Source organism: Heterodontus francisci, chromosome 35 (assembly GCF_036365525.1).
Source record: "Heterodontus francisci isolate sHetFra1 chromosome 35, sHetFra1.hap1, whole genome shotgun sequence".
NCBI classification, from domain to species: Eukaryota; Metazoa; Chordata; class Chondrichthyes; order Heterodontiformes; family Heterodontidae; genus Heterodontus; species Heterodontus francisci.
Window position 1 is genome coordinate 48,650,365 of NC_090405.1, and position 14,423 is coordinate 48,664,787.

The 14,423-nt window shown below is 49.4% G+C and overlaps 1 protein-coding gene across 1 annotated transcript in view; it reads left to right on the plus strand.

Moving 5' to 3' along the window:
* tmem266 (transmembrane protein 266) overlaps positions 1-14,423 on the plus strand; it is a 58,117-nt gene that overhangs the window by 21,759 nt on the left and 21,935 nt on the right. Inside the window, exon 6 of the mRNA XM_068015199.1 lies at positions 1,187-1,325. Within this exon, the coding sequence (XP_067871300.1) occupies positions 1,187-1,325 (139 nt within the window). The remainder of the gene's footprint in view (positions 1-1,186; positions 1,326-14,423) is intronic.

A 14,423-nucleotide genomic window follows, 5' to 3' on the forward strand; every position in this document is an offset into this window, starting at 1 on the left:
CTATATACATTTCATGAATCATAGAATCATACAGCACAGAAGGAGACCATTTGGCCCATTGAGTCTGCAGTAACTCTTACGAAGAGAGATCCAGTTAGTCCCATCGGCAGCTGTTTCTCCATATCCCTGCTAATTTTTCTCCTTTAAATGTTTATTTCTATTTTGAAGGGTAGGATTGAATCTGTAGCCCCCACACTACCAGGCAGAGTTTACCAAATCCTAACCACTCATTGTGTGAAAAGAGTTTTCTTCATGTTGCTTCTGGGCTTTTTCGCCATTAAGGGTAAAAAAAAAAATTTTCCCCCCGGCTCCATGGAGCCTCCTCAGTTAATGGCCCAACGATGTTCCCCAACAATGGGACCACAAGAGGTGAGATGAAATGGGCCGGTGACCCTTCACCTCCAGCTTTTTCTGCCTTGTGTTTCATATCAGCCAGAAGCGAGTGGCTGAGATTGGGAAGTGAGGAATTGCAGTCTCTAGTCCATGTGTGACCATGTTATGGTGGAATCCCAGTTCATGTTAAGCATCCCTCTGTTTAATTCTCAATTCAAACCATAGCTTTGTCAATCAGTACATGTCAAACTGCTACTGATAATTTTCTTTTGTTGAGAAAGGCCCAAAATGCAAGTGGCCGCCAAGTTTGGAAAAGTAGGGGAAAAGGTGAGGTCAATGGCGATGCAGCAATTTGATGACACCAAGCTTGGGTTTTAAAAGCCTGTAAACTGTAGGAGGAATAGGGAAGACTGAGGAAGGATGAGGAGTTCCGCAGTTTAGATGTTCTTGGAAAGAATAACTTAGAGTGGGAAACAGTGCGATGAGGCTTGGTAAGGTCGCAGAGGAGGAAGAAGAGCGTAGAATGCCGGACTGGGAGGAGCTGAGAAATTAGAGGAGCAGTGACCACAGTGATAACGACAAAATAGACGAGAGAAGTTGGAGGTTAGGATTGAGCTAGGTTTTGTTTCTGAAGCAGGAAGGTATGACTGTAGTCTTTTCTGGCAGTCATTGTCCAACAGGAGGGAGTTCCTCATCAGTATAAGGTTTTCCGATAAGGGAGGGCGAGTTTTAATGAGCTTTTCAGGGGGAAATCCAAGCAGACGGCACGATCGGTGGAACTGGTTCCCTCCTGCTGCGATATTGCTTCGGTTTAGCCCTCTCACCTGACGATTGATTATTGTGTGCATTGCAGGTATTTGATGGCGCAGTAATCGTCCTCTCCTTGGCGCCCATGGTGGCTTCGACTGTAGCGAATGGACCCAGCAGCCCCTGGGACGCCATCAGCCTTATCATTACCCTTCGCATCTGGAAGGTCAAACGAATCATTGACGGTGAGTGTGAGGTGTTGCCGTAACATTCGTGGGTGGGTTGAAATTCACTGCTGATTGACTTATTCTCTGTTACCTGAGTGGGGTTGGGGGTCAGGGCAGTATCTCATGTTACATCACACTGAAAAAAAAAGTTTTGCATTTATATTAGCACCTTTCATGACCTCAAGATGTGTGTGTTCGTCATAGGAGTTGCTAGACAAAAAAAAAGGCCAAGGTACAAGTAGTTCTCCTTCTACCATCCCGAGAGTCACATGAGGCAACACTGCGATCAATCTCTATCAATTAATCCACAGCAGACCCAGACATGAAGTGAGGAAAACCCCAGTGGTGGAGAATTTTGGGAACCATGGGTCCAAAATCACCTATTCCTTCCCAAGCCTGCGACACCCCACATCAGGCTGGATTTTACCAAACCCTCAACGTCGTGATCTGTGGTTGGGGGGTGGGGGGGGGGGGGGGCCTGAAGATGGGTCCGGAGGAGGCCCGCCACGGACCTCAATGCCAAGAGGGCCCAGTCCGATGCTCCCGGCAGCGGTGAGGCTCCGTGTGCAGCACCGCTGGGCGACGGGGCCTCAACTTAAATATCCAAATGAATAAAATTAATGAATTTGCATTGACTTACCTTCAATCTCGAGGGCCCGCTGCGATCGTTGGCACGGTGGCCGGCGCTCCTGCGCCTTCAATTCCCCGTCCGGGGAAAGGCTGCGTGACACTGGCGGGGAGGGGGTAGGAAGTGAGATTTTCAGTGCGGGGGGTGGGGAACACGGTCAAATACGCATAATGGGTGCAGGGGATGGTGGGAAGAGGTGAACTTCAAACTTTGTGCAGTTTGCAGGGGAGGGTCAGATGTAAAAAGTAAGTATTTTGGTCGGGGAGGAAGGGCAAATAGTTAATGTAATCATTATTTGGGGGGGGGGTGGGAAAGAGGCATAAGAAATTTATTTATTTAATTTTGGGGCATATGTGTTTTAAAAATTTGAATTCACTGGCAGGGATGGCTGCCCTTTAAAAATGACGCAGGCACCTGCACGGCGGCAGCTGACACCATTGCCGGGGATGGACAGCCCGCCCCCTCCGCGAGATTAGGGCAGTGGGGGGGGGGCCGGGCCGTCCCGGCTATTTACAGCCCATGCGGGCGGGTCGCCATTTTCTGAGCTCGTCGCTGAGATCGGAGGCAGGGCTCTTAAAATCCGGCCCGTCGTGTCTCTAATCAGACGCATACTGGATCTCAAAACGTTATTTCCTGAAGAAAATTTATCGAATGGCGGGCTGATATCACTTCTTCGCCCGTGGGAATCTGCAACGACAAAAAGTTGTTGAGTCTGGGGGCCAGTTGAAAATTTCAAAACTGAGATTGATAGATTTTTTTCTGAGTAAGGATTTTAAGGTTACAGGCACAAGGGGTGGAATTAGGATACAGATCAGCCATGATCTAATCCGAGATGGAACAGGTTTGAGGGGCTGAATGGCCTCCTATTCTAACAAGGCTCATTTACAACTGTGATGATCCGTGTGGTGGAATAGCCTGATACATTGTCCTGATTCCCATGCGAAGATTGGTTGAAGTGACTGCAGAGCAGCCCTGGCACTGTATCAGAAACGGGTCAACATCCTCGGGAGAGAAGCAGTGAGCAAATTAGCGAATAGAAAAGCCCCTTTCTTTAGCTCCAGGCTGCAGACACAAACCCGGCTACAGTTAGTTAATACATTCGTCTGGCTTAAATGTTAATATTAGCCCAATTTCAAAAATAGCCTGCGACTGTTGCGTCCTGCAAGTTGCGAACTAGTCCCAGAACTAAACAAATATAGAAAGTGCAGTGACAACCAAATATATTGTGCAGGAGTGAATATTCTCCAGTTCCAATTAAGTGGCAGATTTATCAATAGAAAATCACCCACTAGTGTGTTTCTGGACTGGATAATCAATTCGACAATAACACATGGATAGTTCTTCACTCAGCAATGGCCCTGTTTTAATTGGATCTCTGCACAAAGATATCGGCAATCTACAAGTAGTGTTTAACAAATGATTAGAAGTAGACCTTATCTTTAATCAGGCAGAGGCTGCTGACTATTGTAGGCGTGCGGTCCCACGGTCTTGACATCGCAGCCAGGTGGGCTGCTCTTCAACCGTAATAGGCATCACCACAAACCCAATCCTGTCGTCCTTCAACATCCAGGCACATACGTTTTCCGGCAGTGATGATGGGATAGTAGGACCCCTGGCTGTCTCTTTTTTTAACCTTTACTCACCCAGTGGAACTAAGACCAACCCCAATATTCTGTGCAGTCACTGCCAACCAGCACAGTTAATTCAGCATAGCCCTGGTTAAAACCTGGGAACTCTCTCATCCGGCTGTTGTCAACCCATGGCTCAGTGGGCTGCACTCTTGCCTCTGAGTAAGAAGGTTGTGGGTTTGATGCCCCACACCAGGTACAATATCTAGGCTGACACTCCCAGTAGAGCACTGTGTGAGTGCTGCACTGTCAGAGATGCCATCTTTCAGATAAGATGGTAAGCCAAGGTCCCTTCGGCCCTCTTTTTAAAAAAAAAACACAGATGATCTAGTCATTATCACATTGCTGTTTGTGGGAACCTTCTATGTGCAAACAGGCTGCCGTGTTTCCTGCATTACAACAGTGACTGCACTTCAAAAAGTACTTCATTGGCTGTGAAGCAATTTGGGGAATCCTGAGGTCGTGAAAGGTGCTATACAAATGCAAGTCTTTCTTTCGTGGCAGTTTTTTTAGCTTCTCCAATTGTGGAAGAAGCAAAGAGACTGACGGACGAATAAAACCCTCCTCCGTGGGCCAAAAATATCCTCCTTTAATTCCTATGATTGCATTAATGCAGATTATACTGCATTCCCGTGGCAGACTGTTTTCCCAAACTCTTCATCAGCAGAACTAGTACTTACGAGCGCATGCCTGCTAATCAGCATTTGGAGCTGTTCATTAGGAGCAAGTGGAATATCATTAACATTTACTCTGTTGTTTATGAGTCTAGCTTCAGGATTAATCAATTTAGATGACAAATTTAAATTCTATTTTTTTTAAAGTGTAATTTAAAATTGAGCAATCAACCTTTAAGGTGAAGTACTTTGTGGTGAGGGGTCATGTGAGTGCAGATATTACAAAGAAACCATCCCTTCACTTGCCAGGGATTCTCAGATGCCTTTTGTTACTGTACATAGGAAGAGGAGGAGGCCATTCAGCCCTTGAACCTATTCCGCCATTCAGTTCGATCAGTTCAGTGTATCTGAGCTCCATCTCCCCGCCTTGGCTGCGTAACCTTGCTTGACAAAAAGTTCCAGATTTCCATTTTCCTTTCTGTGAAAAGAGTTTCCTGACATTACCCCTGAACGTCTATCTCTAACTTTAAGGTTATGCCCCCTTGTTCTGGACATCCCCAGCTGGGGAAATAGTTTCTCTCTACCAACCCTGATCTCCACCGGCCCCGATCCCCGCTGGCCCTGGTCCCCGCAGGCCCCTGATCCCCTCAGGCCCTGGTCCCCTCAGGCCCTGATCCCCTCAGGCCCTGGTCCCCTCAGGCCCTGATCCCCTCAGGTCCCTGATCCCCTCAGGCCCTGATCCCCTCAGGCCCTGATCCCCACAGGCCCCTAATCCCCGCTGGCCCTGGTCCCCTCAGGCCCCTGATCCCCTCAAGCCCTGATCCTCACAGGCCCCTAATCCCCTCAGGCCCCTGATCCCCGCTGGCCCTGGTCCCCGCAGGCCCCTGATCCCCGCTGGCCTGATCCCCGCAGGCCCCTGATCCCTGCTGGCCCTGGTCCCCGCAGGCCCCTGATCCCCGCTGGCCTGATCCCCTCAGGACCCTGATTCCTGCTGGCCTTGATCCTTGCTGGCCCCTGATCCTTGCTGGCCCTGCTCCCCACAGGACCCTGATCCCTGCTGGCCTTGATCCCCTCAGGCCCCTGATCCCTGCTGGACCTGATCCCTGCTGGCCTTGATCCCCTCAGGCCCCTGATCCCCTCAGGCCCCTGATCCCCTCAGGCCCCTGATCCCCGCTGGCCCTGATCCCCGCAGGCCCCTAATCCCCTCAGGCCCCTGATCCCTGCAGGCCCTGATACCCTCAGGCCCCTGATCCCCGCTGGCCCTGATCCCTGCAGGCCCCTGATCCCCGCTGGCCCTGATCCCCGCCGGCCCCTGATCCCCTCAGGCCCTGATCCCCGCAGGCCCCTGATCCCCGCAGGCCCCTGATCCCCTCAGGCCCTGATCCCCACAGGCCCCTAATCCCCGCTGGCCCTGGTCCCCGCTGGCCCCTGATCCCCTCAAGCCCTGATCCTCACAGGCCCCCTCAGGCCCTGATCCCCTCAGGCCCCTGATCCCCGCTGGCCCTGGTCCCCGCAGGCCCCTGATCCCTGCTGGCCTGATCCCCGCAGGCCCCTGATCCCCACTGGCCTGATCCCAGCAGGCCCCTGATCCCCGCTGGCCCTGGTCCCCACAGGCCCCTGATCCCCGCTGGCCTGATCCCCTCAGGACCCTGATCCCTGCTGGCCTTGATCCTTGCTGGCCCCTGATCCTTGCTGGCCCTGCTCCCCTCAGGACGCTGATCCCTGCTGGCCTTGATCCCCTCAGGCCCCTGATCCCTGCTGGCCCTGATCCCTGCTGGCCTTGATCTCCTCAGGCCCCTGATCCCCGCTGGCCCTGATCCCCGCAGGCCCCTAATCCCCTCAAGCCCCTGATCCCTGCAGGCCTTGATACCCTCAGGCCCCTGATCCCCGCTGGCCCTGATCCCTGCAGGCCCCTGATCCCCGCTAGCCCTGATCCCCGCAGGCCCCTGATCCCCTCAGGCTCCTGATCCCCACAGGCCCCTGATCCCCGCTGGCCCAGATCCCCACAGGCCCCTGATCCCCTCAGGCCCCTGATCCCCACAGGCCCCTGACCCCCGCTGGCCCTGATCCCCACAGGCCCCTAATCCCCTCAGGCCCCTGATCTCTGCTGGCCCTGATCCCCACAGGCCCCTAATCCCCTCAGGCCCCTGATCCCTGCTGGCCCTGATCCCCACAGGCCCCTAATCCCTTCAGGCCCCTAATCCCCTCAGGCCCCTGATCCCTGCTGGCCCTGATCCCTGCTGGCCCTGATCCCCATAGGCCCCTGATCCCCATAGGCCCCTGATCCCCATAGGCCCCTGATCACCTCAGGCCCCTGATCCCTGCTGGCCCTGATCCCCTCAGGCCCCTGATCCCCGCTGGCCCAAATCCCCGCAGGCCCCTAATCCCCTCAGGCCCCTGATCCCTGCAGGCCCTGATACCCTCAGGCCCCTGATCCCCGCTGTCCCTGATCCCCGCAGGCACCTGATCCCCGCTAGCCCTGATCCCCGCAGTCCCCTGATCCCCTCAGGCTCCTGATCCCCTTAGGCCCTGATCCCCACAGGCCCCTGATCCCCGCTGGCCCAGATCCCCACAGGCCCCTGATCCCCTCAGGCCCCTGATCCCCACAGGCCCCTGATCCCCGCTGGCCCTGATCCCCACAGGCCCCTAATCCCCTCAGGCCCCTGATCCCTGCTGGCCCTGATCCCCACAGGCCCCTAATCCCCTCATGCCCCTGATCCCTGCTGGCCCTGATCCCCACAGGCCCCTAATCCCCTCAGGCCCCTAATCCCCTCAGGCCCCTGATCCCTGCTGGCCCTGATCCCTGCTGGCCCTGATCCCCATAGGCCCCTGATCCCCCCAGGCCCCTGATCCCCGCAGGCCCCTGATCCCTGCTGCCCCTGATCCCCTCAGGCCCCTGATCCCTGCAGGCCCCTGATCCCCGCAGACTCTGATCCCCGCAGACCCTGATCCCCGCAGGCCCCTGATCCCCTCAGGCCCCTGATCCCCTCAGGCCCCTGAATCCCACTGGCCCTAATGCCCACTGGCCCTAATCCCCACTGGCCCCTGGTCCCCTCAGGCCCCTGATCCCCTCAGGCCCCTGATCCCTGCAGGCCCTGATCCCTGCAGGCCCTGACCTACTTTACTTTCTATTCACCCTGTTTCCTCCTCTCCTAAATTTACTGAGAGAGACTTTTGGGATGGGCGCTGAATGTGCATGGTATCGGGAGCTGCCCATGGCATCTGACGGAAGGGACAGTTGGGGAAGGCCCGAAATGTTTTCAGCCACAAGTGGGAAGTTCTATCTGATGAAAATAAAAATCATCCGGCTACTGTGCACAGCCACTGGTAGGTAAGGCCGCTAGACAGGTGTAGGGTATTGCGGGTGGAGTCGGGGGGGTGTTGTTTGATGGGGGGGAAGGGTAAGAGGTTGACAGTGAGCAGTAAGGCTTTTATTCTATCTGTTCTGGTGGGCCCCACACAAATCTTTAAAGGAGGGACATACATTTTGGAAGAGGCCCCTTTTAAGAATCAACAGTGGCGCAGTGGTTAGCACCGCAGCCTCACAGCTCCGGCGACCCGGGTTCAATTCTGGGTACTGCCTGTGTGGAGTTTGCAAGTTCTCCCTGTGTCTGCGTGGGTTTTCTCCGGGTGCTCCGGTTTCCTCCCACAGCCAAAAGACTTGCAGGTTGATAGGTAAATTGGCCATTATAAATTGCTCCTAGTATAGGTAGGTGGTAGGGAAAATATAGGGACAGGTGGGGATGTGGTAGGAATATGGGATTAGTGTAGGATTAGTATAAGTGGGTGGTTGATGGTCGGCACAGACTTGGTGGGCCGAAGGGCCTGTTTCAGTGCTGTATCTCTAAAAAAAAATTAAAAAATAAATAAATAAATAAATAAAATAAAAAAACAGATAGAATATCTGGTTGTTATCAGATTGCTGTTTGTGGGAGCTTGCTGTGCACAATTAGCTGCCACTTTTCATACTTTACAACTGCTTCTACACTTCAAAAGTTTTTTCCAACATGCCTGGAGCCATCATGGCCCTGCCTGCTTTGCCCATTTCTCCTGCAAAGTTGCAGTCAGGATCCTACAACAGGGCGGCACAGTGGCGCAGTAGTTAGCACTGCAGCCTCACAGCTCCAAGGACCCGGTTTCGATTCCGGGTACTGCCTGTGTGGAGTTTGCAAGTTCTCCCTGTGTCTGCGTGGGTTTTCTCCGGGTGCTCCGGTTTCCTCCCACAAGCCAAAAGACTTGCAGGTTGATAGGTAAATTGGCCTTTATAAATTGTCACTAGTATAGGTAGGTGGTAGGGAAATATAGGGACAGGTGGGGATGTTTGGTAAGAATAGGGGATTAGTATAAATGGGTGGTTGATGTTCGGCACAGACTCGGTGGGCCGAAGGGCCTGTTTCAGTGCTGTATCTCTAATCTAAAGGGGTAGGCCCATGATTTGCATATTTAAAGAGCCCCTGCCTGTTTTTGAGTGGGAGTGCTGAGTGGTCATTTAAAAGCCTGACTGCAAGTTGATTCAGTCAGGAAAATCCTGACCAGAGTTTCAGCAGTGGAAACAGTCTCGCCTGCTAACTCGCACTGGCCTCCATTCCCAAAGGTGCAAAGTCGCTAAGAGCTTTACAGCCAATGGCAAACCTGTTGGGGAAAAAAAAAAGCACCTTTAACAACCTCCAGACATCTCAAAGCACTATGTAGTACTATGTAGTACTTTTGAAGTGTAGTCGCAGTTGTAATGTATAAAACATGGCAGCCAATTTGCGCACAGAAAGCTTCCACAAACAGCAATGTGACCAGGACCAGATAATCTGTTTTTGTGAATTTAACTGAGGGGACATATATTGCCTGGAATGTGGTTGACTCTTAAAAATGCTCTCTGAAATAGTCTAGCAAGCCATTCAGTTCAAGGGCAATTAGGAATGGCCAATAAATGCTGGCCTCGCCAACAATGCCCACATTCCACGAACGAATTAAAAAAAATACTCCCTTGTTCATCTTTGAAGTAGTGCCATGGGATCTTTTACATCCACCTGAGAGGGCAGACAAGGTCTTGGTTTAATGTCTCATCCAAAAGGCAGCACCTCAATACTCCACTGGAAGCGTCAGTCTAGATTTTGTGTTTAAGTCTCTGGTGAGTCATTTAAACCCCCAACCTTCTGACTCAAGAGTGTTGCTCACTGAGCCAAAGTGAGTAATGAGTAAGGTAAAACCCTGCCCCGAGGATTATCCTCTGCCTCTGCAGCTGCTGTGAGTTCATTTGTGCAGCGGACTGAATAAATCCGAGGCAATGTTACAGATGAAGACCCATTGGAAATGGCAATGCTGTGAATTACATGTCAGATTACACTATGGCGGGAGCTGTCCAAGGTGCTGAATTGTGTAGTGAAATGTATCACACAGCCCCTGGAATTGACATTGACAAATGCAGTTACCAGTCCCAGTAATTGCAAGGCACATATCATTGCCTAAAAATACCTTCCTGGAAACCTCTCTCTCCAGCCCATCCCCTCCCCATTTGGTAAATTATTCTTCTGTCTGTCTCCCCTCAGCGATGCGCTCTATAAGTAGTAGCTGTTATATCTCATACTTCAGCGCCCATTGTGGCAGGGAGGACAATGCAGATAGTATAAGAGTTGAGCACACTGTACATTAAGGAGCACTCCTTTGTTTGGAGATGGGATGGAGGTAATGGGCGAAAGGCTTGGAATCGAGGTGAGGCTAAGTGAGCTCCAGTTCCACTATTTCCTTCGCTGCTGATCAAAACTAATGGAAAACCATCAGAACAAATAGCTCTAGTTCATAAGTAACAAAAGAGAGACATGCATTTTATCGCACTTTTCATGATGCCGCAAAACACTTCACGGCCAATGAAGTACATTTGAACTGTAGTCACTGTTGTAATGTAGGAAACACAGCAGCTAATTTGCACACAGCAAGATCCCACAAACAGCACTGATAACCTGTGAAAGAAAATACAGATTTACTTGAAGAGCAGACTGTTGGAATCCAGTTTATATTTTAGAAATTTCCAAATAGTCTGTTTAAAAATGGACTGGCTTGTCAGGAAGCCGATGGGAAGGTCCCTGTGACATTGATATTGTCTTACATAGACAATATTGCTCTGGTGAAAATTAAACCAGGATGTTAAAGGGTAAACGCCAGAGGTCCCCGTGCTGCTGAACCTAGTCCAGTTTCTCATCACGTTATTGGCTGTGAGTCTATTGCAGAAGGCCTCCAGTTTTCTGGTGAACTCCGCATGCCCCCTCTCCAGAGCCACCCAAGCATGGACAAGACGGTGGAAGGGAGAGACCAGGCGGTCACGCCAACCCACTCCCCTCACAGGCTGTGTCCATCCGAGACCGGTGAATGGTCTGGCCAGGCCCAGGAGCTGACCCACTGGAATGCGCCCCACTGCAGGAGGTGCCACCATTATAGTGCAAACTAGGAGTATAAGCAGCTTAAAGCTAAAACAGGAGGAGGTCAGGCGTTGTTGGAAGATCTTCAAAGAAACAAAGGTGGTTCATCCATCTATTTTTGCCTATATTGAATAGGAATATTAATTACTGGATGAAGGAACCAGTGTTTAGCTGCTTCAGCACAACAGCTAAGGACCCAGTTGATTGTGTGTTCTTGTATTGTGGCTCCCTCTTGTGGCAGACTTCATGAATAACATGAAATCAAAATACTGCAGATGCTGGAAATCTGAAATAAAAACAAGAAATGCTGGAACCACTCAGCAGGTCTGGCAACATCTGTGGAAAGAGAAGCAGAGTTAACGTTTCGGGTCAGTGACCCTTCATCGGAACAGACAAATATTAGAAAAGTCACAGGTTATAAGCAAGTGAGGTGGGGGTGGGGCAAGAGATCACAAAGGAGGTCTAGGTTGGACCAGGCCACATAGCTGACCAAAAGGTCACGGAGCAAAGGCAAACAATATGTTAATGGTGTGTTGAAAGACAAAGCATTAGTACAGATAGGGTGTTAATGGACTGAATATTGAACAGCAGCAAGTGCAAACCTGAAAAAAAACAGTGGGTAAGCACTCATGAATAACATACTTGCTACAAATTTTCCTGGACTCAAAACAGCAGTTAAATTGCTTGGAAACATGTGTTTCCTTTTCGCTTTTCACTTTAACGCCACTTATTGAAAATAAGAAACACAAACAAGAAAAGGGCCATCAGCCCATCGGAGCCTATCCTTCAAGCCTCTTACCTGTGCAAGTATAAGTACATTTGGCATGGATAGAAGGTTGGCTAGTTAACAGGAAATGGACAGTAGGCATAAATGGGGCATTTTATCGATATAAATGTTCCTCATGATTCAACCTCTACTGTCCCACGAAACAGGTCATTCTGAATATAATGTGGGGAGATGTTCTTCCCAGTATCTGCTCCAATTTTAATTTTAAGTCCTCTGGCCCTACTATATGGCTGCAAAACACCCCTGCATGCAGCACTCTAATGTAAACAGGGATAGATAAAGAGGGGTGCCTGAAAGCTCAGTTAAAGGCATTTCTTAAAATTCATACTCTGGATGTGGGTGCCACTGGCTAGGCCAGTATTTGTTGCTCATCCCTAATTGCCCTTGAGAAGGTGGTGAGCTGCCTTCTTGAACTGCTGCAGTCCCTGTGGTGTAGGTACACCCACAGTGCTGTTAGGGAGGGAGTTCCAGGATTCCAGCCATGATGAAGGAATGGCGATATAGTTCCAAGTCAGGATGGTGTATGACTTGGAGGGGAACTTGGAGATGGTGGTGTTCCCATTGCAGCTGCTGCAAGGTGTGGGATGTCTGAGATGTGATTCAGGTGCTCCAGTTAGTTCTCTGATGTGATTATCTTTCATGGAGAAGCCTAGGTTCAAAGTGGAAATGACTAAGTGTAGGAAACAAGACAAGATAAATGAAGAAGTTTGGGTTTGGTGACCCCACATTTAAGGTGCCACATCAAAGGTTATTGCAGAAAATAAAAGTTCTTGGTGTAGGGGGTAACATATTGGCATGGATAGAAGGTTGGCTAGTTAACAGGAAACAGAGAGTAGTCATAAATGGGGCATTTTCTAGTTGGCAAGAAGTAACGAGTGGTGTGTCACAGGGATCAGTGCTAGGGCCTTAACTTTTTACAATTTATACAAATGACTTGAATGAAGGGACCAAAGGTATGGTTGCTAAATTTTCTGATGACACAAAAATAGGTAGGAAAGTAAGTTGTGAAGAGGACATAAGGAGGCTACAAAGGGATATAGAGAGGTTAAGTGAGTGCTTTAAAGATCTGGCAAATGGAGTATAATGTGGGATAGTGTGAAATTGTCCATTTTGACAAGAAGAAAAAAAAAGAAACATATTATCTAAATGGTGAGAGATTGCAGAGCTCTGAGATGCTGAAGGATCTGGGTGTCCTAGTGCATGAATCACAAAAGGTTCGTATGCAGATACAGCAAGTAATTAGGAAAGCTAATAGAATGTTATCATTTATTGTGAGGGGAATTGAATACAAAAGTAGGGAAGTTATGCTTCAGCTATACAGGGCATTGGTGAGACCACATCTGGAGTACTGTGTACAGTGCTGGTCTCCTTATTTAAGGAAGGATGTAAATGCGTCGGAGGCAGTACAGAGAAGGTTTACTAGACTAATACCTGGAATGGGTGGGCTGTCTTATGAGGAAAGGTTGGACAGGCTAGGCTTATATCTGCTGGAGTTTAGAAGAGTAAGAGGTGACTTGATTAAAACATATAAGATCCTGAGGGGTCTTGACAGGGTGGATGTGGAAAGGATGTTTCCCCTTGTGGGAGAATCTAGAACTAGGGGTCACTGTTTAAAAACAAGGGGTCACTCATTTAAGACAGAGATGAGAAATTTTTTTCTCTCAGAGGGTCGTGAGTCTTTGGAATTCTCTTCCTCAAAAGACGATGGAAGCAGAGTCTTTGAATATTTTTAAGGCAGAGGTAGATAGATTCTTGATAAGCAAGGGGGTGGAAGGTTACCAGGGGTAGGCAGAAATGTGGAGCTGAGGTTACAATCAGATCAGCCATGATTTTGTTGAATGGTAGAGCAGGCTCAAGGGGCCGAGTGGCCTACTCCTGCTCCTAATTCGTATGTTCATAAATCTGAGGAAGGAGAGACTGAGGGAGATGAGGAGATCGCCATTTGTGACGTGGAGTAGATGATGCAATGAGTTTTGACCTGTTGCTCAGTGAGGATGCAGAGAGGAGGTAGAATGTGTCGGATGGCGTATTTGAATCTTATGGGGAGTGAAAAGGAAAATTCAAAGAACCAGTGACTGTAATAGTGTCGTCAAAATTGAAAAAGTTTAGAAAGGCTATGATTACAGAGCATTTGGAGATGAGAATCATTATCTATATGAAGACAAGATATACTCAGATACTTTCTCTAACAGTCCTTGGACGCAAATGAGTTTACAATAGGCACAGTATGAATTCCCTCCCGATCTGGTGTATTGAATTGATAAATACCATGCCTCCTGGGTTGAGTTGAAGTTACTAAGCTTTTAGCCAACAGTAAAAATTCTTCCTCCTTCCCTTTGTAAAATTACTCATCGCTCCAACTCTGCTACTCCAACTTATTTCATTGAACCTCAAAGCGGTGGAAGTCTCCCTCTCTCTCTCCCCCCTAGAACCCAACGTTGGCAGTAACTAGTTTCTGATTTATACTTTAGTCCTGCACTGTGAACATTGGTAGAGGTTTAATGGATAGGGTAGTCTAATGGGTATGGTGCTGGACTGGTAATCCAAGAGGTGGGGAGTTTAAATCTCAACGTGCCAAGTTGGGACATTGAATTTGGTAATTTATGGCTAGCACTAGATAAAATGACCATAGATGGTGCCAGGTAAACACCCTGTAGGTTCACTGATCCCCTGCAGGGAAGGAAAACTCCCACACCTATGTGATCTGGCCTACATGTGACTCCAGTCCCACACTACATAGATGACTTTCAGGGCCACTAGGGATGGAGATAAAATGAGACCCTGTCAATGCCACCTGCATCCTGAGATCAATCATAGAATGATACAGCAGAGAAAGAGACCATTCAAACCATTGTGTCCGTGCTGGCTCTTGGTAGAATTAATCCCTCACCCCTGCTCCCTTTGCATACCCCTGTAATTTTTTTTTTTCTGTTCAAGTATTTATTCAGTTCACTTTTGCAAGTTAATACTGAATCTGCTTCCACCGTCTTTTTAGGCAGTGCATTCCAGATCGCAACAACTCACTGGGTAAAAATATATTTCCTAATTT